At 55.2% G+C, this 23,099-nt stretch overlaps 1 protein-coding gene across 2 annotated transcripts in view; it reads left to right on the top strand.

Moving 5' to 3' along the window:
• The first annotated feature begins 2,464 nt into the window (after nucleotides 1-2,464).
• The window catches only part of PODXL (podocalyxin like), a 44,419-nt gene continuing 23,784 nt past the window's right edge, over nucleotides 2,465-23,099 (top strand). For both annotated transcript variants that reach the window (XM_070265073.1, XM_023639700.2), the window contains exon 1: nucleotides 2,465-3,161. In XM_070265073.1, the coding sequence (XP_070121174.1) occupies nucleotides 2,480-3,161 (682 nt within the window). In that variant the 5' untranslated portion in view covers nucleotides 2,465-2,479. The remainder of the gene's footprint in view (nucleotides 3,162-23,099) is intronic.

Genomic DNA, 23,099 nt, shown 5'->3' with positions numbered 1-23,099 from the left:
ATGAATGAAATATGGCTCAGCAGCCCCAAGGAACTTGGAGGTCAGGGGTTAGAAAACCTTGGCACCTTATGAACAGGTGCTGTGGCCTCAGGATGGATAAATGTGAGCTTTTGTCTTTTATTGGGGGGTGTGGTGGCTGGAGGCTCTGGTCCATCCCTCAAAGCAGATGTTGTGACTGGAGATTAAAGTTATTTAGGATGAGGATCAAGGGGAATTTACCAAACCTGCACTTAGGGATGTGGTCAGCAACATCGCTGAATTGCACAGGGGGCAGGGAATCCTGACCCCACACTTTGACAGGGACCATGGGAAAAACTGTTTTAAAACTTGTGCCATAGGTTTTGTGTAATATCTCCCAGTTGGCATTCATCTTTGCATTCAACATCCATATCTATATATCTCTTTCTATACCTATGATGTGATGTTCTCTTCTGGGTGGTCTAAGGAAGTAGAAGATGAATAAGAAAGACCCCACACTAAGAAGTTTAAAGTCTTCTGTGGGAGCTAACTCACATATACTTATAATCAAAATGTAATAAAATCCTAGAAAGATTGTGCAAGAGCATCTATAAAGTGCTTTGAGTTTCGACTATAAGCTCAGGTGTTCTGGGCCAGCCAGTTTGCTCGTGGGAGCACAATGGTAAACAGGGCCAAGGATACAGGCCACTTACCTGTGGACAGATCTGTTCACTGACGAGGGGTGACCTTCCTAAGCCCAGCCAGCCTCAGGCTTCATTCCTCAAAGCCCCATTGTGCATAAGGTGCGGGGGGCCTGTTGGATGCTGGGGAGGGTCCAGAGCAATTCTAATTTTGCTGAGTCTTCAGCTACAAAGAGCAGCTGGTTTCCTAAGCCCGGATGTCTGCTCTCATTTTAATTTTGCATGATCTGGTAATGGGACCAATCCCAAATAGTGTGAATTTAAAATGCCTTAAGTTTTGCAATATACATTCTCCCTTTAAAAACTTAACACATTCATTTCTAGGTTTTTAGAGAAATTGATTCATGGAGTGCAAAAACACCGTGTAAATCAGAAAGCATAAAATTATTTTAATTCCCAGCTGTTTAAGAGTATTGCTTGGTTTCAGACAGAGAAACAAGCCTTTTGTTGACAGGGATATTAAGGGAACAGTCCTCAAAAACATCCAGGATAGGCGCGCACACACACACACCTCACAGCACTGATATGGAACGCTCTCTGTCTTCCCCATATGCGGTGTGGAAAACGGGGCCAAAACGATCCTGCAGAAACTTCCTGATGAAAACAGTGCCGTCAGCCGTTCCCAAGCTTGAGGCCGGCGGCCGCGGAACCCCAGCCAGGGCTCCAGCGCTTGCTTCGCTGCTCCAAAGATGCTGTGCCGTGCGGGCGGCTCCTCCGTGCAGTTGACTTGAAGGGCTCAAGGATTCCACGGTCCCTAGCAGGAGGCTAGGTCCTGGGGACACCCCTCTTCCCTCCCAGACCCACCTGGCAGAAAGACTTCAGATTATCAACCCAGTTGTCACGTGAGCCAAATCCATGCCCTCCCCCCATGGTTAATCACGCTCCCCCTCTAGGTCCGCTTCCCCCTATTTCTCCTCAGTTTTCGCCTGCCCCAGTGTCACCCCAGCGGGGGGCTATGGGATCTGCATCCCCTCAAGCAACTTTTGCAAAAAAAAAAAAAAAAAAGGAGGGGTGCTTCTTTGTTCTTTTGCCAGGTTAACTCAGTTTATGGAATTCAACTCCCACGGCCATCCCAAGGCTGCAAATTTCTCGCCCCACCACATCGAGTGCTGGCCGCTTCATTCATTGTGATTTTCTATGTTCCTGCCCTGGACTAACAACCCTTCCCGTGTATCTTAGCTAAGTCTTATAACAACCCTCCGAGGTAGGTGTGGCCATCCCCATATTACAGATGCAAAGTAACTTCCCCGGTCTTACAGCTTATAGATGGGCACTGCTGGGTTTGGAGCCCAAGTCCGTTTTGACCCCAGAGCCCTAAATCTTTATTGCTGTTCTTTATATAACAAGAATAAGAATAGCTAATACTTATTGACCAATTACTACCTGCCAGGCACTGGGCAAAGTATTTCTCCAAACTACTCTCACAGGCAGCTCTGCCACTTACCACTCAAGCAAGTTTCTTAACCTCTTTTTGACTCAATTCCCTGTCTGCAAAATGAGGCTAAAAATGCGGCTGTTGTGTAGAGTAAATGAATTAACATATATAAAACACTTAGAACACAGACTGGCACATATATAATCCTTCAAAATTTTCTCTTTTTTTTTCACCATCACAAGTTTCTCACCCTGGCTTGGAGAGGGTAAGCAACTAAGGAGTCCGGACGGCCCAGGGCTCACCCTGCAGCACAGACCTGCTCAGGAGTCGTGCGGGATGCGGGCCTGCCTCAGGTGAGTCGCAACGGGCAGGTGGCAGACGTGCTTTTCGGGCTTTGCTGCAGAGCGCGCCGCAGCCCGGAGGCCTCGAAGGGTCCCTCGCGGACATGCAAGTCTGGGGGCCGCCTCGCTCCGCATTTGGGTGTGCAAGGGCCCCGGCGGTGTGGGGGGTGCCGCTGGAGCCCCTCAAAAGCACTGCGGGCGACACCAGTGCGCCGGGGCGGGCTGCCCTGCGGGCGGGGAGCCGTGGGCGCGGGGGCACCCTGCCGCCCTGCGCTCTCCCCCTCGCACCCCCGCCCGGGGCCCGCTGCCCGCCGCTCCCCCGCTCCCCCGCCCGCGCGCTGCTCCAGGGCGGAGTTTCCTCCTCTGCTCATTGTTCGCGGCCCAGCGCCCGCCCACCCCGCCGCCGGCGCACTCTTGGAGGAGGAGGCCGGCGCGGACGGGACGGGAGTCGCGGGAGCCGACGGCCGGGCCGCAGCGCGCAGACACCGCCCGCGACACAGCCGCTCGCTGCTCCTCTGCCGCCTCGCTCCCCGCCTCGGCCCGCCTCTGCCGCAGCGGCCGCCAGGAGGGACCGCCGGAGCGCGACTCTTAGAGCCCCAGGTCACCGCCCGGCCGCCGCAGCCACCGCCAGGCCTCCCTCCGCGGCGCCCACGCGCCCGCCACCCGGACGCCCGGACCCTCCGCCAGCCCGCAGCCACCTGCTCGGGGCCCAAAGCCAGGGCACGATGCTCTCCGCGCTGGCGCTCTTGCTGCTGCTGCTGCCGCCGGCGTCGCTCTCTGTGCAGGGTGAGTGGTGCCCCGGCCTCGCTGGGCCCCCTCCCGTGCCCGTGCGCCCCCGACCGGGCCGGGCTGCAGTGGAGTCCGCCGGGCCTCGTGGCTGGACCCAGGGCAGTCCCTCCGCGCACCTCTGGCTGGGGCCACACGCGGAGTCCTGACCTTGCACCATCCACGCCCCTTCCAAACCCGAGAACGCCGCAGGTGCCGGGCCCGAGCGTGGATTGTCCCCGGCCTCCTTTGGGGTGGAGCGGGCGGTGGATTCTGCAGCGGCAAACGGCGCGCTGGCGCGGAATGGGTTTCGGGCAAAGAGAGCGCGGACTTGAGCACCGCGGGCTCCACGCTTCCGCGGGACCCCCAGGGTCTGATCACTCCTTTTCTCCGTGTTCGAGGGTATGAGGGACGGTATTGTGTAGTCCTTGATTCCAGGCAAAGCGGCAGGCTGGAAGCTCACGAGGAAGTCCCCGAAGCAGGTGACAAGCCTCCAGTAACGGCCTACGCGGGCGGTGCGTTACTCTTTCGCAGAGAGGTTTTTCCAAGCAGTGTGTGCATCTCAGCCCACTTGAGCCCGTGCTGGGGCAGGTGGAGGGGGAGTAAGTGGGCCTTCCACAGTCCCAGAGTCACTCGTCTGAATGGGGTCCCTGCCTTCATGTCACCAAAGGAACAGATCCCTTCTTAGTACATGGCCAGAACAGTGAGACCCCCTCCAACCCCTTTGTATAACCAGGAACTTTTTCTCACGCCGCTTGGTCTACACCTTAGAAACACCCTCCCATGTTCCTTCTAAAGGTGAAATGTTACCCTTTTAGGGGACAGATGGTGGCTGCAAATCCAGTCAGAGCAGGTGGCCCAAAGCCCCTAGGAACAGCTGGAGTCTCAGCCCAGGAGAGAGGTGCCTTTATTTCTTGCCTACCTGAGCACGTGTCGGCAGAGAGAAAGAGTTATGTTCCCAGCCTAGGGTCAGGAGGACCGGGGTGAGAGCCCACACAGGGAGAGACCCTGCTGCTGGCAGGTGCTGGAGTTTGGGACTAAACTCTCAGGGGAGGGTGGGATGGAATGGCAGTACAGTCTCTGCTCTGCACCACAGGGAACCTTTGGGGGGAAGGGGCTGGTGTGCAGAGAGCAAGCAGGCTTGAGCATCCTTCGGTGGGATGCTCGAGACTCCACCAGCCTGGCTTGAAAGGGAAGGGCACTCTCAGTGGGTGAAGGGTGTGCACCCCTGGAGGAGGGGGTGCGGGTGAGGAATGGTCAGAACAGTTCTGGGATGGCGGTCACTGAAGATTTGCACAACCTGCAGGGCTGAGAAGATGCTGGAGTCAGGCCGCCATGCTCTCAGGGCAGCTGGACTTCAGTGTGGGCTCTGACAGGCACCCTTTCTGCTGGGAGCCTTGAAGCACCACCTAGAAGGGAGATGGGCTGTGTCAGGAAGCTGGGCTGGTTCTCAGTGCTTCTGAGCTTAAAGAGGTGGAGCTTTGAGGGGGCGAGGGGCTGTGGGATGAGGCCACCCGTGGGGCCACCCATGGGACCATGTGACTCACGTCTGGCTTCAGGGCTGGACTGTCTCCCCACCTGGGTGCTGCCCAGAAACCCTGTCTCTTCCAGGAAGCCCTCCTCAAGCCTAGCACAGGGCCGTGGCACATGGTAGGCGCTTGATACGCAGGAAACGAATGTGGCAAAGGACCATAACCCCGCTCCTGCCCCACCAGCAAGTCACCTGGCCTTTCAGGCCCCAGTGCTCAATCCTTAACTGTGCTGTTATTAGAGTATGCAATGATAAAGGGAAGTGCTTTGAAAAGTGTAAAGTGGCAAGGGGGTATTATTATTATTATTATTATTACTACTACTATTATTATTATTTGCATGCATTGAAGCCAGAAAAGGCTGAGCGGTGCCAGCCAGTGTTGAGTGGCTGCGGTGGATTTTGTGTCCTCCTGTGGGCACTCAGTGAGGACGGCGCCATCTCTCCCCTTCAGAAGGTGTGGCTGCCTGATAGCATAACCCCCAGCCTGCTGGGGTGCTGTGATTCAATTCTAAACAACCTAGGTTTACAGCGCGAGTCTCCTTAACAGAGGAATTATTCCAGCACAGGCTCCTTCGCGGCTTCCCTCGTACAGGCTGGCCACGCAGCTACGGTGTAAACATAAACTCAGGGCCTGACCGACCGTTAGCCCCCTTTTCAGTGCTTTTGGGCTTGATATCCATTTGCTTCACCCACATGACAAGTCGCACCTGTGAACCTCAGTTTTGTTCTCTTTAAGATAGAATGAAGGAGCAGAAGGCACCTCTATTTTCACTGTTAGATTTCTGGGTTTCTGTGTTCCCTCAGCTGCCGAAAAGGACAAGCTGACTTGGACTGTCACTCTGATGAAGTCACTCGATGGATGAGTCCTAGGCAAGGGAACGGCAGCAGGGGCTGATGGAACACACTCAGATTCCGGGTCAGGCAGCCCCGCAAGACTGCGGACAAGATAGTGGCCTTGTTGAGCCTCGTGTCCTCATCTGTAAAATGGTAACAAATCTCTAACCTGCAGGTTGCTCTGAAGATGAGAGAGAACTTATGTAATGAGCTTGACCTTGTGCCCAACTCGTGGTCAGAGCTCTGTAAATCCTGGCTATCGTGGTTAATAAAGCGTGTATGTTGAGCACTGGGTCGGTTTAAGGCGCCCTCAGCATCAGGATGCTGCTAATGTTTGTTGGTGTCAATTGATATGTAATAATGAAAACTGAAACCTAAGTGCCCCAAGATTTGGGAAGAGGTGATCTGGGCAAAGCTTTCTGATGGAGGTGGGGGTGTATACAGGGATTTTAAAATAAAAAAAGGTCATCGTAGGGTGGGAGACCGTTTCCTAGGGGTGACCGAGGCTGAGTGAATTGCAGGGTGTAGGGGGAGACACAGATGAGAGGCTGGGGGTCGTGATGGGGCTTCTTGAGGTGGGGTCAGTGAGCTGCAGGAAGAGTTTGGTGAGAAGATGGGCTTTCAGAGCCCCGAGAGAGTGCCACGGGACATGGGGTGAGGGGATGGTGGGTGTTCCCAGCATGGCACTGCTTGTGCATGGCTCTGAGGCACGAGAGAGAAGACGTGGTGGGGGGGGCAGACTGATCTCAGCAGACCTGAGAAGAAGAGGGGGAGGAGACAGGCTGGGGAGGGATGAGAGAAGACTGAGGGACACAGAGGCACCAGGTGGCAGCTTGGCCAGAGCTGCGGGGTGTGGCCACCCAGGAAGGGGCAGAGGAAGGGAGCTTGGCATGCCCAGGAAGGTCCTCTGGGGGTCGCAATGGGGCTGGAGAAGGCAGGGCACAGAGGTTGGGGCAAGGTGGACAACCTGGAGGTGCACGCATCTGCCTTTCCTCGGGAATCCATGTTGGAAGGGAGAGGAGGGGCTCCTGCTGAGCAGGGTTTTGATACCTCTGCCCTTTGGGAGCTGAGAGAGGAAGGGGACTCCACATTGTTGAACTCTCCTGGGTGGGGAGAGCTGGAGAGTTGTCTCCTGTCCATCCTCAGGTATCATCTCCCCTGAGAAGCCTTCGCTGGTTTCCTAGGTGGAACCAAGTTATATTCTGTGGTCTGTTTGGGTGCCTCCCCCACCAGGCGGTGAGCCCCTCAGGGGCCAACAGCACATTCATCTCTGCCTCCAGGCCCCAGCACAGCATCGGGCACTGAGCAGCTGCTCGAAATGTTATCTGGACTGTTAACCTGAAGGGAACTGGTCCCAGCCCCTGGCTTCAGGCCCTCTGGAAGGGGCGCCCCGGGCCAGCTCACATGCTGGGCAGTGATGCTGGCCAGTGGGCTCTTTCCACAGCAGCTGGAGCTGGTGGGAGAAAGTGCTGAGGGTCGGGGCTTCTGGGCTTGGCATCCTTTAGCGCTTAGCTCCTAAGGGAAGTGGGAGCAACCTTCTGGACAGCTCACTTCACTTCTTAGGAGGAGGGTTGAGATTTAGATGGTCCCTACCCTGGGAAGGGCCACTTTTTCACACCCTTCACACCCAAAGGCGTCCTGCAGGTCTGTCGAATGCAAGCTCTTGCTGAAGCCGGAATGGACACCCCTCCCATGTAACTGGAGAAGAGGAATCACCTTCCTCTGCCCACCAGCCTGAACCCCAGCATGCCTGGGAACTTCCTCAGACCTAGAGGCCTGGGTCTCTTTCCTCAGCTCTGGGCTCACTTCCTATTTGTGCCCACGGGGTATGATGCAGGGCAGGGAGCTCAACTGGGGGAGTTTCCTGTCACGTCCTGTTCCCAAGAACATGGGTGAATTTGCACGGGTCTCTCCTCGTCATTTGTCCGGTCCACTTTGTGGGGCTGTTAGAAGATCACGAGACGTGGCAGATCTGGGATTGTGACTCTTCGGGCCGCACAGTCCTAACAGCTGTAGGTATCCTCTTTAAGGAAAGCCTTCAGGAAAATCTACACAAAAGGTGCATTGTAAGGAGGCTCTTCATATCCGCAGTAGCATTTACCACAAGATTCCTTCAAGTAAGCAGCCCGCTGGGTGTCCAAAGTAGAATTTTATTGGCAAAGGGTAGTTTCCACACCACTTCGAAATAACACAGAAAATTGTAGCACACAGAATTCTAGAGCTGGGGAACCCCCTGGAAATCATCTTCTACACCCACTCATTTTTCCGATGAGGGAATGCAGGCCAGGCTGTGGGTTCACTTGCCCAGGTTCCTAGTGACTCCTGGTGACGGCTTCCGGGGAGATGTGTGTGCAGGTGTATGCAGCCATGGACGCTGGAACTGGACTCGGCCCCTTCTGTGTTAATTTCCTCCTGGGCATTGGAGAAACTCTTTTCAAATGGTTTCATGATGGTGACACCTCTGTGTCTTGCACACACTCTCCCCACTCCTCCACCATCAAGGGAAGCTGAGGCTTGAGGCCACTTGGTTGCTCACCAGTTAGGCTCTCCAAGGGCTTCCTGAGTACCATGTCACAGTGCTGGCCACCATGTGTTGTGACTGTTTACGCCTGTCTCCCACTGCCTATGAGCCCCCTGGGTGTCCACAGCATCCAGCCAGAATCTGGAACAAATGGGTGGTTATAAATGTTTGTTAGATGCCTGGTGTACAGATGCTGCGATCAACTGCATATTTGGGAGCAGTGCCTCCCCACATCCCGCTGCCCCGAGTTCTTGTATTGGCTCTGAGCCTGGCCCCCCAGACCACCATAGCAGTGGCCGGCACTGACCCCCAGCTTAGCCTGGCCTCCCGGCCACCCATCCTCCCTCCATCCCCAGCCCTTTCCCCGACACACACCACCGCCACCCTCTCTTCCTTTCTAGCTATATCCCCCTCGGGTCAGCCACCTCGAACTTCCCTAGGGCCAGGGTGCAGGGTGGCACCCCGTCCGCCAATTGTCATGGCCGGAAGGCTGTGCCTCAGCCCAGGGGGAAGAGAATTCTGAGGAATGGCTGAGTGAGGTTTGCCATGTGGCTCTGGGTCAAGGTGCAGGGGGACCTCCCAGAGCCAGGCCCCTGGAGACGCTTAGGCTGACCAGGAGTCCACAGCCGTCTGATCTCTAACCTTCCAGATCCCTGACCCAGGTCAGCGTAGACAGCACAGCATGGAAGGAAGTGAGGACTCTGTAATTCTTAAACTAAGTGTGAGCTAGAGGTGAGGCCGTAGCCATGCCCCCTTCTTACCAGAAGTTCGTGGAGTTCTGTCCAGGGGCCCCTCTGTCCCCATCCAGTCTGATTTCCCTGCTAACCTGCTCTGGACACGCTGACTGGAGCCTCAGGGTCTCCAGCAGGGTGGCACGAGTTTGCCTTTGGACAGCCTCTATCTCTCAGACCATTCCAGAGAGGGGAAACTGAGGCCCAGGCACTAAGGACTCACAGTAGATCACACAATCAGCTCTTCTCCCAAGCATCCACACTCCTCATTTCCATCAGCCCTCTGCTGGAATGTCCCCTTCTCAGAGAGGCCTTCCGGGCCATCTTGGGGAACACACACCCTCGTCTCCTTACTCTGTGTTTTCTCTCTGTCGTGCTCATCACTGGACGTGTACTCATTTCTTTGTCCCTCCCCTGAGTAGACTGCCAGTTCCATGAGGGCCGGGACTTCTGTTCAGTGCTGTAGCTACAGCACCTGGAACAGGACCTGGCACATGGTAGATGTTCAATAAATATTTGCTGAATGAATGAATGAGGGAGTGAATGAGTGAGGGGCAGAGCAGTTTAGAACCCAAAGGCTTGTCTGCCAGTTCCGAGGTCTCCAGCTGAGAGGCTCCTGACCTGATTCTAGAGGAAGAGAGGCAGGTGGCAGGCGGGCCTGAGAGGGAGCAGGGACTCCTGGCAGGAGAGGGGGTGGGCAGTGCTGCTGCCTGGCATCTCCTTCTGTGTCTCCCCGACCCAAAGGGTCCTCCAGGGGAAGATCAGCGCTTCCGTCTGTTAGAACTTGATTTGGCTGCTCATAGCAACTAAAAAGAAATAGTGGATTAAACAAGACAGAAGTTACACCTCTCTCATCTAATAGGAGTTAAGAGGGCTGGTGTGGTGCTCCTGTCTCCATTAGCTGCTGCCTCGTGGTCCAAGATGGCTGCTTGGGCTCCAGCTGTTGGGAAAAAGGAACAAGAAGGCTGCAGCTCATCTTTTGAGGGTTCCTGCCGGAAACCACACACAACACTTCCAGTTACATTTTGTTGGACAGAACTTAGTCCTGTGGCCACACCTAGCTGCAAGGGAAGCAGGGAAGAGTTTCCTTAGGGAAGAGTGATTTTTGTTTCAGATACCCATAAGCCTCAAAAAATCAGTGGTTTGGTTATAAGGAAGAAGTGAAGAATGGATATTGGAGTAGGTCACTGGCAAATGCTACTGTAAACTCAGTCCTCGCAAACCTTGGGTTTCTCTGCAGTTGCCCTGTCTTCATGTTGCTGATCAGGTCAGCTTTGCATCTGCAGGAGTGAAAAGCAAGCAGTTGTCCTCCATGGCCTGGGGCTCTGCCACCCTCTGGCTGAGCCAGCTCCAGCTTAGCCCTCGTTTACTGTGGCTCCAGCCTTTTGGTACTGATGGAGCAGTTCCTTGTAATGCACAGGGACCCCTGGCTGCCTCCCATTCAGGTTCCCCAGCCTTGACCTGTACCTGTGGGCTGAGGTGCCCTGGGGACCACCCATGAGCAGGGCCTCCAACAGGGCAGGCACAGGGGGGACCTCTTTTCCCCCACTGGTCCCTGGATGGGAAAGAAGTATTTCTACACCCCATCCTCTCCTTCCTGCCTCACTGGGGCCAAGTGCAGGGTGGAGGAAGATACTGTCTTAAGAGTTTGGTCCATGGACACTGGTGGGAGAAGCAGCTGGAGGCCAGTGGCTTTCAAACCTGGTGGAGGTATTGTGTGAAGCTGCCTTGGGGCCACAGAGAGCTCGGGCTGCACACCTGGAGGGGAAAACTAAGAGCAGGCCAATTTGGAGGGACTTCATGTCCCACCCCTTCATACAGCTCTGCTTTCATCTGTTCTGTATGGTGGGTCTCCACGTAAGAATTCCTTTGAGAAAAACTTCTACTGTCAAAGAGATGAAAAATTGAAATCTCCTGCCATGAGGCCCCCAGCTTTGAAGTTAGACACTTGGATTTTAGTCTCAGCTTTGGCACCTACTAGCCTTGTGATTTCAGACTTGTCCCTTGGCCTCTGTTTCCCCAGCTGTAGAATGGGTACAATGCCTCCTTCACAGTGAGGGGTAAATAAAATCATGTAGGTGGTGTGTCTGACACATAGTGTCAGTACATTTGGGGTTTATTTCTTTTATTTTTATTTATTTATTTTTGAGGAAGATTAGCCCTGAGCTAAGCACCGCCAATCCTCTTTTTTTTTTTTTTTTTTTTTTAAGGATTGGCACCTGGGCTAACAACTGTTGCCAATCTTTTTTTTTATTTTCCTGCTTTATTTCCCAACCCCCCCCCCCCCCCCGGGTACATAGTTGTATATCTTAGTTGCAGGTCCTTCTAGTTGTGGGATGTGGGATGCTGCCTCAACGTGGCCTGATGAGCAGTGCCATGTCCGCGCCCAGGATCCGAACCCTGGGCTGCCACAGCAGAGCATGCAAACTTAACTACTCGGCCATGGAGCCCAATCCTCCTCTTTTTGCTAGGAAAGACTGGCCCTGAGCTAACACCCATGCCCAACTTCCTCTACTTTTATACGTGGGACGCCTACCACAGCATGGCTTTTGCTAAGCAGTGCCATGTCCGCATCCGGGATCCGATACCAGCGAACCCCGAGCCACCGAGAAGCGGAATGTGCGCACTTAACCACTGCGCCGTCCGGCCGGCCCTATTTCTTTTATTGGCTTCAGCTCTAGCCCCATGTGGGGTGTGATGAAACAGACCTGCAACTGCCGCCCCCCGAGCTGGAGCATCCACTGTGCCCTCGGCCTTGCTGGGCCCAGCTTTCTCCTCGTAGCCCTTCCCCCGGCACCTGGCCCTGCCCCATTTAGTCACTGCCCACAGCCAGGTTGCTCAGGATGGGGCCCCAGTTCCGGGGGGTTTAGCTGTAGACCACAGTCACAGATGAGGTGGCCAGGGTGGGCTTTGCTCAGAAGGGGCTCTGATGGCCAGCCCCCCACCTTCCTGGTTCCCACCCAGGTGCCTGTCCCCCCAGCCCTAGGGGGCGCTTTGGTGCTTCAAGTCAAAACAGGCTTTCCTGAAGCCACCCAGGCTGTGATCCTGGCAGCCCTGCAGGGTCTGCCCATCACACTGTGAAATGGAGTCTCCCATCCCACAGCTCCTTCCTACCTGGATAAATGCTCCTCTGGCCGCCCCTGGTACCCCAGCCACCACTGCTACACTGCCTGGTCCAGCTGCGGATCCGAGTCTCCCCGTCTACAGGGCTTCCTTTCTCACCCACCTTACCCTGACTTGCACCAAATCCCCAGTGACATCATCCACACCAGGCAGCGAAGCATGACGTTTGTCTTTCTACAGCCATCTCTATGCTGTAGAGGAGGGGAGGGGAGGCACATGGCGTTACAACCCAGCAGCTAATATAAACCAGGGAACCGAGCATTGCCTCACAAATCGAGGCATGGGAGGAAGCTAGCAACTACTCACCCAGCTGCATTTAGCTTTCTGCATGATAAAGCCCAGTGGGGCGTTGCTCTGTGACTCAGTTTACCCAAATGGTAAATCAGGGCTAGCACCATATGGTTTTTTTTTTCTTTTACAACTCCATAAAAAAAGCTGTGTCCCTGTGTCCGAAGAGAACACTAGTAGTCCTCAAGATATTCATAGTTAGGCTCTCAGTAAATGTTTGATAAATGAATAAAATACTTATGAATAAGAGAGAACCATGATCCCAAAAGTTTAGGAAATGCTGCCTGCTCTGTTCCCCTTCTTGGGAAGTCGGTACATCCCAGGGTCTTCAGTGCTCCAAGTCATTCTATAAGTGGGCTTACATACCAGCTTTGCTTATGTCAGCCTTCCCCAGTGTACTTCAACTGTGAACTTTTTCCTTCTCTCCTTCCTCTTTAGTTAACATCTTGTGGGGAAAGACTGATGCAAAGGTAGAGTGACCAACTGTTCCAGTTTGCCCGGGACTAAGAGGTATCCAGGGATGTGTGACAGTCAGTGCTCAGGCCCAGAGAGCCCTGTGTCAAGACCTGGGCCAGGCTGAGAGAGCATCACATATAACAAAGCACCGTGTGCGTCTGGGGCATTGCTAAGCAAGACCTCTGCGGGCCCGCCTTCCTTAGGGGCTTTATGGGAAACCACGTGGAAGGTTGTGGCCAGAACGAAGGCTGCTTGTACCAGAGTCTTCCCAGGAACAAGGTACATTCAAGGCTGGTGGCCCGTCATGGGTGCTTAATAATGGTGGTGTTTGTCAGATAGGAGCTGGAGGCATTATTAAGAGAATTGTGGATGTGTGTGTTTTTGATGCTTCATCTTTCCACTCAGATGGGGCCAAACACGGTTTGCTGGTTGCTTCCAGCTGCTTCTTTCCTGTTGTGCCTCTGCCCCGTGGCTTTGAGTCCCTGATCCTGAGAGCATCACATTTCTGTTTTAAATTCAGTCTGAGTCTGTCATCCTGTCATCCTGCCCCAGAGGCTTGGAGAAGGGGATTCCAGAGGATGTCCTGTCGGCCAGCACTGCCACAGTGACACACCACATGCAGAGCTTGGGGCTTTCTCCTCGGCACTGATTGAACAGGCTTGCTGAGGTGTGTGGATCTCAGCCACCTTCAGGCTGTCATTTTTCTGGGATTCGGGGAGCCAAATGGCCGAAAGGGGGTGCATCTTGTTTGCTGAGTCACCAGCTGGTACCCTTCCCAGGCGCGTCCTAGAGCACAAGGTCCCCTTGCTCAGGTGGATGTAGTCCTGCACCTCAGCCCTAGGGGGCGCTGCTGAGTAGCCTGTGGGCTGGGTCTCGGCCTGCCCGTGTGTGCAGCAGCCTGGCTGCTTCCTCCTCCAGGCCCAGTGCTGGCAGCCCACTCCCCAACACGCCCCCTCTCCCAGCCGGGCCACATGCATCTGGAGACCCCCGGAGCACCACGCAGCGTTGCTTCTCCCCCTGAAGTCATCCTGGTTTCAGCTCAGCGGCACCGTGGGCCAGGGCGCTACAGAGCTTGTGCTGTAGACAGCTGGCTCCCGGGGAGAGGAGGGCGGGAGCTTGTCAGTGGGCTCACTGTCCCCTCGGCATCCTGGGAGGTTGCACTTCCAGTGGAAAAACACTTTGGCTTTACTCTCGGGCCCAGGAAGAATCTGAAGTCTGGTCCTGACCACATGATATCGCATCTCTGAATTCCATGGGCAGTTTCGGGCAACTGTGTCAACACACCAGCTCTAACTGCCCCTGGGGCCTCCTGTTAATTAAGCTTTGGGTGTTTAGGTGTATGTGTGTATGGGGGTGGTGGCAAGCATGGAGCAGATACCCAGGAGGATCCATCTGAGTTGGGTGTTGAGGAAAGAGTAGGAAGAAAAAGAAAAGGGCTTTGCGAGAGGAAGATGCTCCACCCACTCAGGGCCAGCCGTCCTCCCTGTGGGCCTCAGTTTTCTCATCCGTGAATGAGGGGCTGGCCCAGGGGATCTCGAGGACCCTCCTATGTAGTATTTCCCAGTGATCTGAAAGGCCTGACCTGCCTGATGATTTTGGCCCCAGAACTGCTGGCATAAAGGGACTGGGGTCAAGTGTGTGGATGTATCCAGGAGAGCTGGGGGGAGAGGGGAGCAAGGGGGGGAAGCTAGACGCATGGCACTGATGCATTGAGTCATTGAGGATGGCGGGAGGCAGGGGGAAGCTGTTCTCATCACAGTTGGCTGCTGGGGACAGCCAGTCTTGAATTCCTGGATAATGTAAGGAAGGGCATGTGCCCATGTCCCGTGGGGAGCTCTCGTGGCCTTGATGGCCTAGGCCCTCTCTCCTCTTCATCTTCGCCACAGGTCAGATTTCTCCCTTGTCCTGTCCAATGGCCATGAGGGGAAGCAGGAGGTGGAACAGAAGCATATGGGCATATATGCCCCAGAGGATAGAGAGCCTGCACTGGGAGTTGGGCCACAGGGTTCTAGAAGCCAAAGAAGATGTGACCTGGTGCCCAGTACTCTGACCATCTGTTTGCCCACCTCTCCTTGTTGGGGTAGGATAAAGTGATGTCTAGGATCCCTCAAGTTCTGACGTTATGACCCAGGGATGCAGAGGAAAGTGATGTCTGCACGGCTTCTAGAGCGGGGACATGCCCAGCCACTGGTCATGGAGGGTGGCGTACTCAGCCACAACTTGGCCCTGGCTGCTCAGTAGCTCACTGCCTCTCTGGCCCCTGCTTCCCCGGCCCGAGGGGTGGGCGTTTAGGCCTGATGTCAACACTGTAAAAGGAAAGACCGGTCTGCAAGGGAAGGTGAGAAAGGCAGCGGCCCTGGGACCAGTGTCTCTGAAATCCTGTGGCGCCAGGTTGTGCCACACTCCGGAGCATGGTGCCCACTTTCCAGATGGGAAATCTGAGGCGGAAGGATGGTGGTGATTTACCCAGAGTCTTGAGGTTCCAAGTAGCCCCTTCCACGTGAGGGACAACACCTTACTGCTCCGGGCATGGGAGTGGCCAAATAAACTTGACCTAGACATCCCGGCTTCTGCACCCACCTTGCTGGGTAGCAAGCCTGGAAATGCAATGCAGAGAGTGGAAAGAGAAGGGCAGGATGAGCGTGTGGGCCGTGGGGCAGAGATGGTGCCTCCCCGCCCCCACCCCTTTTGGAGCCTGTCTGACTTCAGTATCAGTCAAACCTGACCCCCTTCCTGACCTGCATGACTTCAGAGGGAAACATTTCATCTTGCTCCCAGTTTCTTCTGAAAAGAAGGCTGTGAAGTCACCCTGTATGTGTGTGTTCACACTTTCCGGTCCCCCTCTCTGGTGTCATTAAGCCTCTTCGACTACTTTTCGGGGGTGAATTTTCAGCTGTTTGGACACCTGGTTCCAGCTGGGGCTGGCGCTGGGCTTCTTGATTCACTTCCCTAGGCGGAGCCCAGAGGAAACCGAGCTTCCTTGACTAGCTCGAACGTCTCCAACACAGGGGACGACTTGGCTTTGTTTGAAAGGAACATGGCTTTTAACTTTCCCCTAGGGCCTTGGCAGGGCACAGGGGAGCCAGCCCTCAATTGTTTAGCCATAATCATTTAGGAGGTTTGTTTGTTCTTTTTAAGCAACACCGCCATGGGACCCCCACTCCCTACCGGCAAGCTAAGAGCCCTCCCATCTTCACACACCAAAGATCCAGATTTCATGCTCCATGGCGGGTAGTCATGCTTTCCGTCTGCCTCTGGGGGCCAAGCAGAGTCTGGACTGTATTGAACCCATTATGAAGAATAAGTGGGATCTCGAAGGAGGAGCCCGCTGAGTCTTAGCCCCACCCCCCCAGCCCAGCACGCACACATTTACTCTGGGGAATGTGGACTAACGTGGATTATTCTACAGCGAGAAGGATGCAGGTGTTATTCCTGGAAGGGAAGAATTCTCTCCAGGACAGAAAAAAAAAAAGCTTGGAAATTTGGAAAGCTACACCTGCTGCCTTAACCTCTGGCTTCCACTGGGCGGAAACTGCCCATTCCCTGGGAAACTCACAGGCCCTGTTTCACAGAACTTTCTCACTCAGCTCCCAGAGGCGACCGTCCCACTGGTTATGCAGGACTTCCCTCTGGCTTCTGGCCCTTGTTTGTTTTCGGCTGGAGTGCAGACTGGTCCCTGGCAGAGGTTTCCAGTGGCAGCTGAGAAACCCGTGCACATCTGGTTATTTTCATGGCTGTGGGAGGCGGCAGGTGGCGTGGGAATGACAACGTGCTCCCTCGGAAAAATGTTTACCAAGGTTGTTTCTGAACTGATTGTAAGGGTGGAGCTGAATGCCAAACGTGCGCATGCTCTGGCTGTGGACAGATGCGTGTGCCCAAGGGTCTGAGTGCAGCAGACGTGCCTGGGGGAAGAGATGGGCCAGGTGACAGTGGTGCAGGCTTGGGCAAACCCTGTGTGATGGCTCCTTGTGGGAGGGGCGGGGGGAGCACTCACCTCCACAGTTAGCCTGGACTAGAATCCCGCTCCCCGCCCATCGCCAGGCCTGCCTCCCCAGTCTGCCTCTGTCTCCTGTACAAGGAGCATAATGAGGGGCCTCCTGAGAGAGTGCGGGAACCGCAAAGGGGGTCACATGCAAAGCTCTCAGCTCAGCATCTGGCCCACATGATAAGGCCTCAGTAAGTGCCAGTTATAAGCTTAAGAGTAATGATGGTAAACTATTTTTAATGGGTGGGTTTGTAGAAAATTCCAGCATGTAAAGAGAGTAGGCACCTCAACACCTGTGCCCCACGGTCTGACACAAGCAGGACACATGGCCCCCTGCCCTCCTTTCCCAGAACTCTTGGCACAGACACTTATGTCTCCAGCACACAGGAGGGCGTTGGCAGAGTTGTCAGCCCATCTTCCTATCCAGCCTGACCTGCCCGTCTGTAGATTTGGAGTATTTTGACATTTTCCCTGAAAGTTTATACATTTTTTTAGTGTTCATTTTGTTCCAAGATAGATATTTCTCTCTCCCTTGACAGAAAAGGAGACCGAGGCCCCAGGAGGCCTGAGGCTCACACAGGACCCGGGTCTCCCATCCCCAGAGCTCGCTCTTCCTGTGGGAGTTTTATGGACATCACATGTGTGGTCCTTGAAATCGATCTTAAAGACGAACTGCAGGGCACGCTCTCTCCTCCCCAGGGTGCTGCCCTGTTGTCCTGACCTTTGTACGGAGCCCTTCCTGGCAGGCAAGGTGAGCACAGTGCTGGCCATCGCCCCCACCCGCCCGCTCGCAGGCTGGTGGGTTGGCCGCTCCTGGGCACACTGCCCGGTCAAACAGATCAGGATTCACATGGTTTGCAGCAGGCGAAGGGATTAGGAGGCCCTGGGAGGGGTATTGTTTTAAGGAAGCTGGGCCATCTTTCCAGCTCAGTAAGCACTCCAGCCCCTTCCCTGGGCAGGATGGTGATCCCCACATGAGGGTCCCAAACCTCCAGGGGTCAGCATGTGCACACCCCTCTTGTTAGGAACAGCCAGGACAGGCGGCGCAGAGGTTGCCCCAGGCCTGGGCCGGGGAACCTCCACATGGGTGGGAGAGGAGCCAGAGCAGGGGCAGCAGGGGCTCGGCCACAGGGAGGGCAGGTCCGCAATCTTGGGTGACACAGTTGATTGAATTCCAAACTTTCCTCCTACCACTCTGCCTTCAGCAACAGAATTATGATAATGAGCAATCCTAAGAATGTATTTAGAAACTTCCTGTTGAGGAGCCTAGTCCCTTACAGAGTGGGGGTAGGGTGCTGCCCTTTGACCCCTATCTGGGGAGCTTCTGATGGGGGAATGGGGGCGTGCAGCCAACTCTGGCCTCTGATTGTCATTAGGAGGGACGGCAGAGGTCACTGAAGCCACCCCTCTGAATTGTGTGGAAACCAAGGCCCCCTGAGTGGCTTGCGAGGCTGGGAGTTGAGAGCAGAGCCTCTAGAGCGGGCCTCCTGGCTCCCTTGTCTGCACCTGCCGCTCCACCTCTTCCGGGCCACCAGCACTGAAAGGTGCATCTGGGTGCCAACTGGCCGGTCAGGGAGTGGGTCTGGGATGCAGAGCTGAATGGAGTGGCCCATGCAGGGAGGGCCTGAGATTCTGTCTGGGTGTGGGATCTGGGCGATGAGGGAGGAGCTCAGGCGATGGGGCCTGGAGCTGTGTCCTCACCTTGCCACGGAGCCAGCCCTCCTGGTTCATCTACCTCCCTACGCCCTGCAGGACCAGCAACAACAGGCCCTGTCTACACAGCTCAGCCTTGACATGGGCCTGCTTGAAGTGTAGACACATGTTCTCCAAAGGCAGGGGCTGCAATATTCATGGCAGCCCCATACATAGTGGCCCTGAGCTAGAAGCCACTGGATGCCCATCAGGAGCAGAAGGGATACACGCATGGTGGCATGTTGGCACATTAGGATACTCCACCACAATGAGAATGAACAGTCTGCAGCGGCACCCCACCAGGGGGATGAGTCGAACAAATAAAATGCCAAGGGAATGAAGCCAGACCCCGAAGAATCGATGCTGTGTGATGCTGTTGCAATAAAATTCAAAACCAGTGATAGTCTAAGTGAGAAGAGAGGTTACCGTTGGGGATGGAGAGCAAGCGGAAAGGAACACAGGGAGGGCTCCTGGGATAGTATGTCCCATTCCGTGATCTGGGTGCTGGTTACGTGGGTGCGCTCAGCGACATTTGTGTGTGCAGTTCTCTAAACGTATGTAATTCTTCAGTGAGACACTGTTAAAGTAAAAGGGAAGAGGCTGTCCTCTGAAGACCTCCTGACCCAACACAGCCGGAGCTCCCGTGAACCCACGGCAGCAGACATTCAGCTGCTAAAACCCAGGCTCCAGGCAGACGATTCAGGTGGGCGGCCCGGGGAGAGAGGCTCTGTGGCCCAGGGCAGTCAGTCCCCTAGGAGAAGAGGAAGGGAACCATGTTAGGGGCACTGACCTGCCATGTCTGCTGGCCAACTTGCACCCCAGCTGTCACTGGCCCTTCCCGTGAGGGTCAGAGGGAGTGCAGCACCAGGCGGCCCCATCCCTGGGAACATGCTTAGCAAGCGTCCACTGGGAATGGGTGCTGTGCAGGTTCCCAGGTCCAACGGGAATGGCCATGGTCCTTCCCACGACATCTAGTAAATGGTAACAGCCATACAGAGAGAGGAGGGCACCTCTGTAAGGACCATCACCCACACTCACCCCTCTGGTGTCTGTTATTGGACTGTGGTGCTTTTAGATTTCTTTAACTTGTTTTTCCTGTTTTTTGAATAGGTAACACTTGAGGTGTTTCCCTTCGTGACATGAGTTGCAAATACTTTTTCTCAGTTTGCCATCACATGGCTCAGTTTCTAGTAGGAGGCTAGTACAAGTGGTTCTTGTTGGGCTCTTCGCGGACCTCACAGAATACGGCCCACAGCTGGATGAAAACCTAAGCTTCTAGGGGCTGACCTTATGGTGTCGTGGTTGAGTTCAGCACGCTCTGCTTTGGCAGCCCAGGTTTGTGGGTTTGGATCCCGGGCATAAACCTACACCACTCATCAGCCATGCAATGGCAGGGACCCAAATATAAAGTAGAGGAAGACTGGCACAGATGTTAGCTCAGGGCTAATCTTCCTCAGCAGAAAAAAACAAAACCAAAAAAAAACCTAGGCTTCTGGCCCCAGACCCTGGAGGTCTCAGCTGCCTGCATTTGTAAATAAAGTTTTATTGGAACGCAGCCATGCTCGTTTATTTACACGCTGCCTGTGGTTGCTTTCAGCGACAATGAAGTTGAGTAGTTGAGACAGAGACCACAGGGCCTGCAAGGTCTGAAATATTTACTCTCTGGCCCTTTACAGAAAAAGTTTGCCAGCCCCTGTTATACGTTATTGTGTCATGTCGTTATTCTACAAATGGGAGGCAAGGCCCAGGAAGCATAAGTGGCTTGCCCGGGTAGTAGCCCCCAGGCTCCCAGCCTGCTGCTCTCCCTCAGCACCGAGGGTCCCTGGCGGGAAAGCCGCCCCTCAGTCAGATTGGCGCCCGCAGCCACCTGCCCACTCATCTATGGTGTTGGACAGGTCAGTGACCTTTGTTCGCCTGAGTTTCTTAATAACAGCAACTTCCGGCGCTTTTCAGCATTGAGATCTCACATGAGAGCCCTGGCCGTCCGTTTTGGTCAGTACATTTTAATCCGTGTTGGTTCCCCTCCTCCTCCTTCCAGCGGGACATGCTTGTCGGCCTCTGTTGTCTCCACCCACGCCCCGCAGGGTGGGAAGGAAGGAAGCAGAAGTGAGGAGGCTTTGTTTCACTGAGGAGGAAGCCCGGGAACCCTCCTGAGACGGAGCCGCCCCACATCTCCCCCTACCCTCTGCCAGGTGGCCCCTGACACCCGGTGCTGGTCCCCGGCCCCACCGGCCTTCAGCAGTGTCATGGGAGTAGGCTTGGGCTGTCCAGCCTCTCCCTGTGAGACTGAGGTCCGAGATGGCTGTCGGGCCCTGCCCCGCTCTGCTCCCGGCCGGCCCTGACTCCCCTGACACCCTCAGCCTCTCGGGGTCCGTGGGGAAGCACTACCTGCAGCCGGGCCCCACCTAGGCTGCAGCTTCCTCCTTCTTCCCCAGGAAGATTCCAGCTTACCCTCTTGTCTGGGAATTCTCTTGACCACAGACCCCCTGGTGCTCTCATCTACCCCTCCGCACACCCCTCCATGGGCAAGCCTCACTGGGGGACCTGGGAAGAGCCCTGTGGGTCTGGGGCCGCCTGTGTCCCCCCTCCCCTGTGTCAGGACCGTGCAGGCGTTCGCAGCCCCGGAGGAGGAGGCGTGTTCCCACGTGGCTCTGTACCAAGGGAGGTGCCGCAGGGGCATGGCTCAGGCTGGCACGTGGAGGAGCCTTTCCTCTCTGCCTTGGGACAGCAAGGCAGGAATAGAATCATTGTTAGGGCCATCGAGTCAGTTCCAACTCCTAGTGACCCTGTGCACAGCAGAGTGGAGTCTTGCCTGGTCTTTTTGCGCCATCCTCTCACCTTCCTGCGCCGTATCAGAAAACACTCTGCTGCTATTCACGGGGTTTTCATGGCCAGTTTTTTCCTAAGTGAGTGGCCACGTGCTTCTTCCTAGTCTGTCTGAGTCCAGAAGCTCTGCTGAACCCTGTCCACCATGGGTGACCCTGCTGGTATCTGAAATCCCCGTGGCATAGCTTTCAGCATCACAGCAGCACGCAGCTGCCACAGTGTGACAACCGACAGATGGGTGGTGTGGGTCCCTGGCGGGGAAAGGAAGCTGGGGCAGGGCTGGCAGCTAGGAATATAGTCATAGCTAACATGGACGGAGCACTTTCGATGTGCAGACACTGCTCTGAGTACTTAAAGGTGCGTTAGTTACTGTTATTACCCTCCTCTTCACTTCTCCCAAGTTGGGGAAACTGAGGAACCAAGCGTTAAACACTTGCCTCTAAACAGCCAGTGAGCAGTGGAATGGGGACTTGCACCCAGGTGGTCAGGCTCCTAAATGTGTGCTCTACACCACCCCCTATCCTGCTGTCATGGAGGGGGAGGGGAAGAGTGAGAAGGGGTCCCCCAGTGGGCTGGGCAGGGATGTGTGCAGATTGGAGCCAGGTACCCTCAGGCCCTGGGCCACACTCCCAGGTGTAGGGGACAGGAATGAAGGAAGGAGTGCTGACCTGGGGGAGAAGAGGTGGTGTGCCCTCCCCTGCAGGGGGGAAAGTACCCAAGTGAAGCCTGCCTTTCTCCACTGCTGGGAGACATCCCCGCTGGACAGTGGCAGCCCTCCTTGCCCAGGGAAACAGCCAGAGCAGGCCCCGCCCTGGGAGCGAGTGTTGGGCAGGCCAGCTGAAACAAGCTGATAAGGGCAGAACAATTCCAGATTGAAGAATGCCCGGAATTATCTTCCCCGAGGGGGCAGCTCTGGGCTCCTCTGAGAGAGGCGATGCTGAGGAGCAGGCCTGATAACCCTCTGGGGTGCTGTCCAGAGGCACCAAGAGGGCAGACTCATAGTAGAACAAGCAGAGCTGCCAGGGTCCTGAGGAATGCACAGGGAGGGTGGAACGTGACCAGTGCCCACACCTGTCTGTCTGACCACTCAGCCTGACTGGGTGTGACAAGGGGGGTTGGGGCCCTGCCCTTCCCTAGACAGTTGGAGCAGTCTTTCCTGCTCTTTCTATTCTCGTTATTAACGTCCACCTAGTCCCTTGTTGCAGTCCGCCTGGGCTGCCACCACCAAATACCACAGCCCAGGTGGCCTGAACAACAGACGTTTATTCCTCATGGTCCTGGAGGCCGGGAGTTCCGAATGAGGGTGGCAGCGGGGTCGGGTGTTAGTGAGGTCCCTCTCCCTGGCTGGTAGACAGCTGCCTTCTTGGGTGTCCTCACATGGCTGAGGGACAAGAAACTCTGGTGGCTCCTCCTCTTCTTCTGAGGACACTCATCTCATCATGGGGGCTCCACTCATGACCCCATCCAAACCTAATCACCTCCCAAAGACCCCAGCTCCTAATACCATCACCCCCAGGGGTAGGGCTTCAACTTACAAATCTGAGGGGATGCAAATGTTCAGTCCAGAGCATCCCTTATGCCAGGGAAGTAGAGCAGGCCCATGTTTGGGGCCCTCAGCCCAAGAAGGGAGCCGTTTGGAGGGGTATAGAGAGCAGCCCCAGAAGTCATTACCCCCATTGTCCAGATGGAGACCTGTGGCTGGCCAGAAGATGTCCCCCTGCCCCCCACAAGAAAAAAGATGTGCCCGTCAAATTCCTGAAACCTCTAATTATCACCTTATTTGGACAAAGGGTCTTTGCAGATGCAATTAACCTCAGGATCTTGGGATGAGATCATCCTGGATTATCCGGGTGGGCCATAAATCCAATGACAAATTTCCTTATAAAAGGCCCAGAGAGGAGGAGGCAGCAGTGTGACCACGGTGGCCAAGACCAAGTGACGCTGCTGCAAGCCAAGGAGTGCCAACAGCTGC

Source organism: Equus caballus, chromosome 4, assembly GCF_041296265.1.
Source record: "Equus caballus isolate H_3958 breed thoroughbred chromosome 4, TB-T2T, whole genome shotgun sequence".
Lineage (NCBI taxonomy): Eukaryota > Metazoa > Chordata > Mammalia > Perissodactyla > Equidae > Equus > Equus caballus.
Note: the sequence above shows the minus strand (reverse complement) of the source record. Positions and strands in the feature narration are given on the sequence as shown.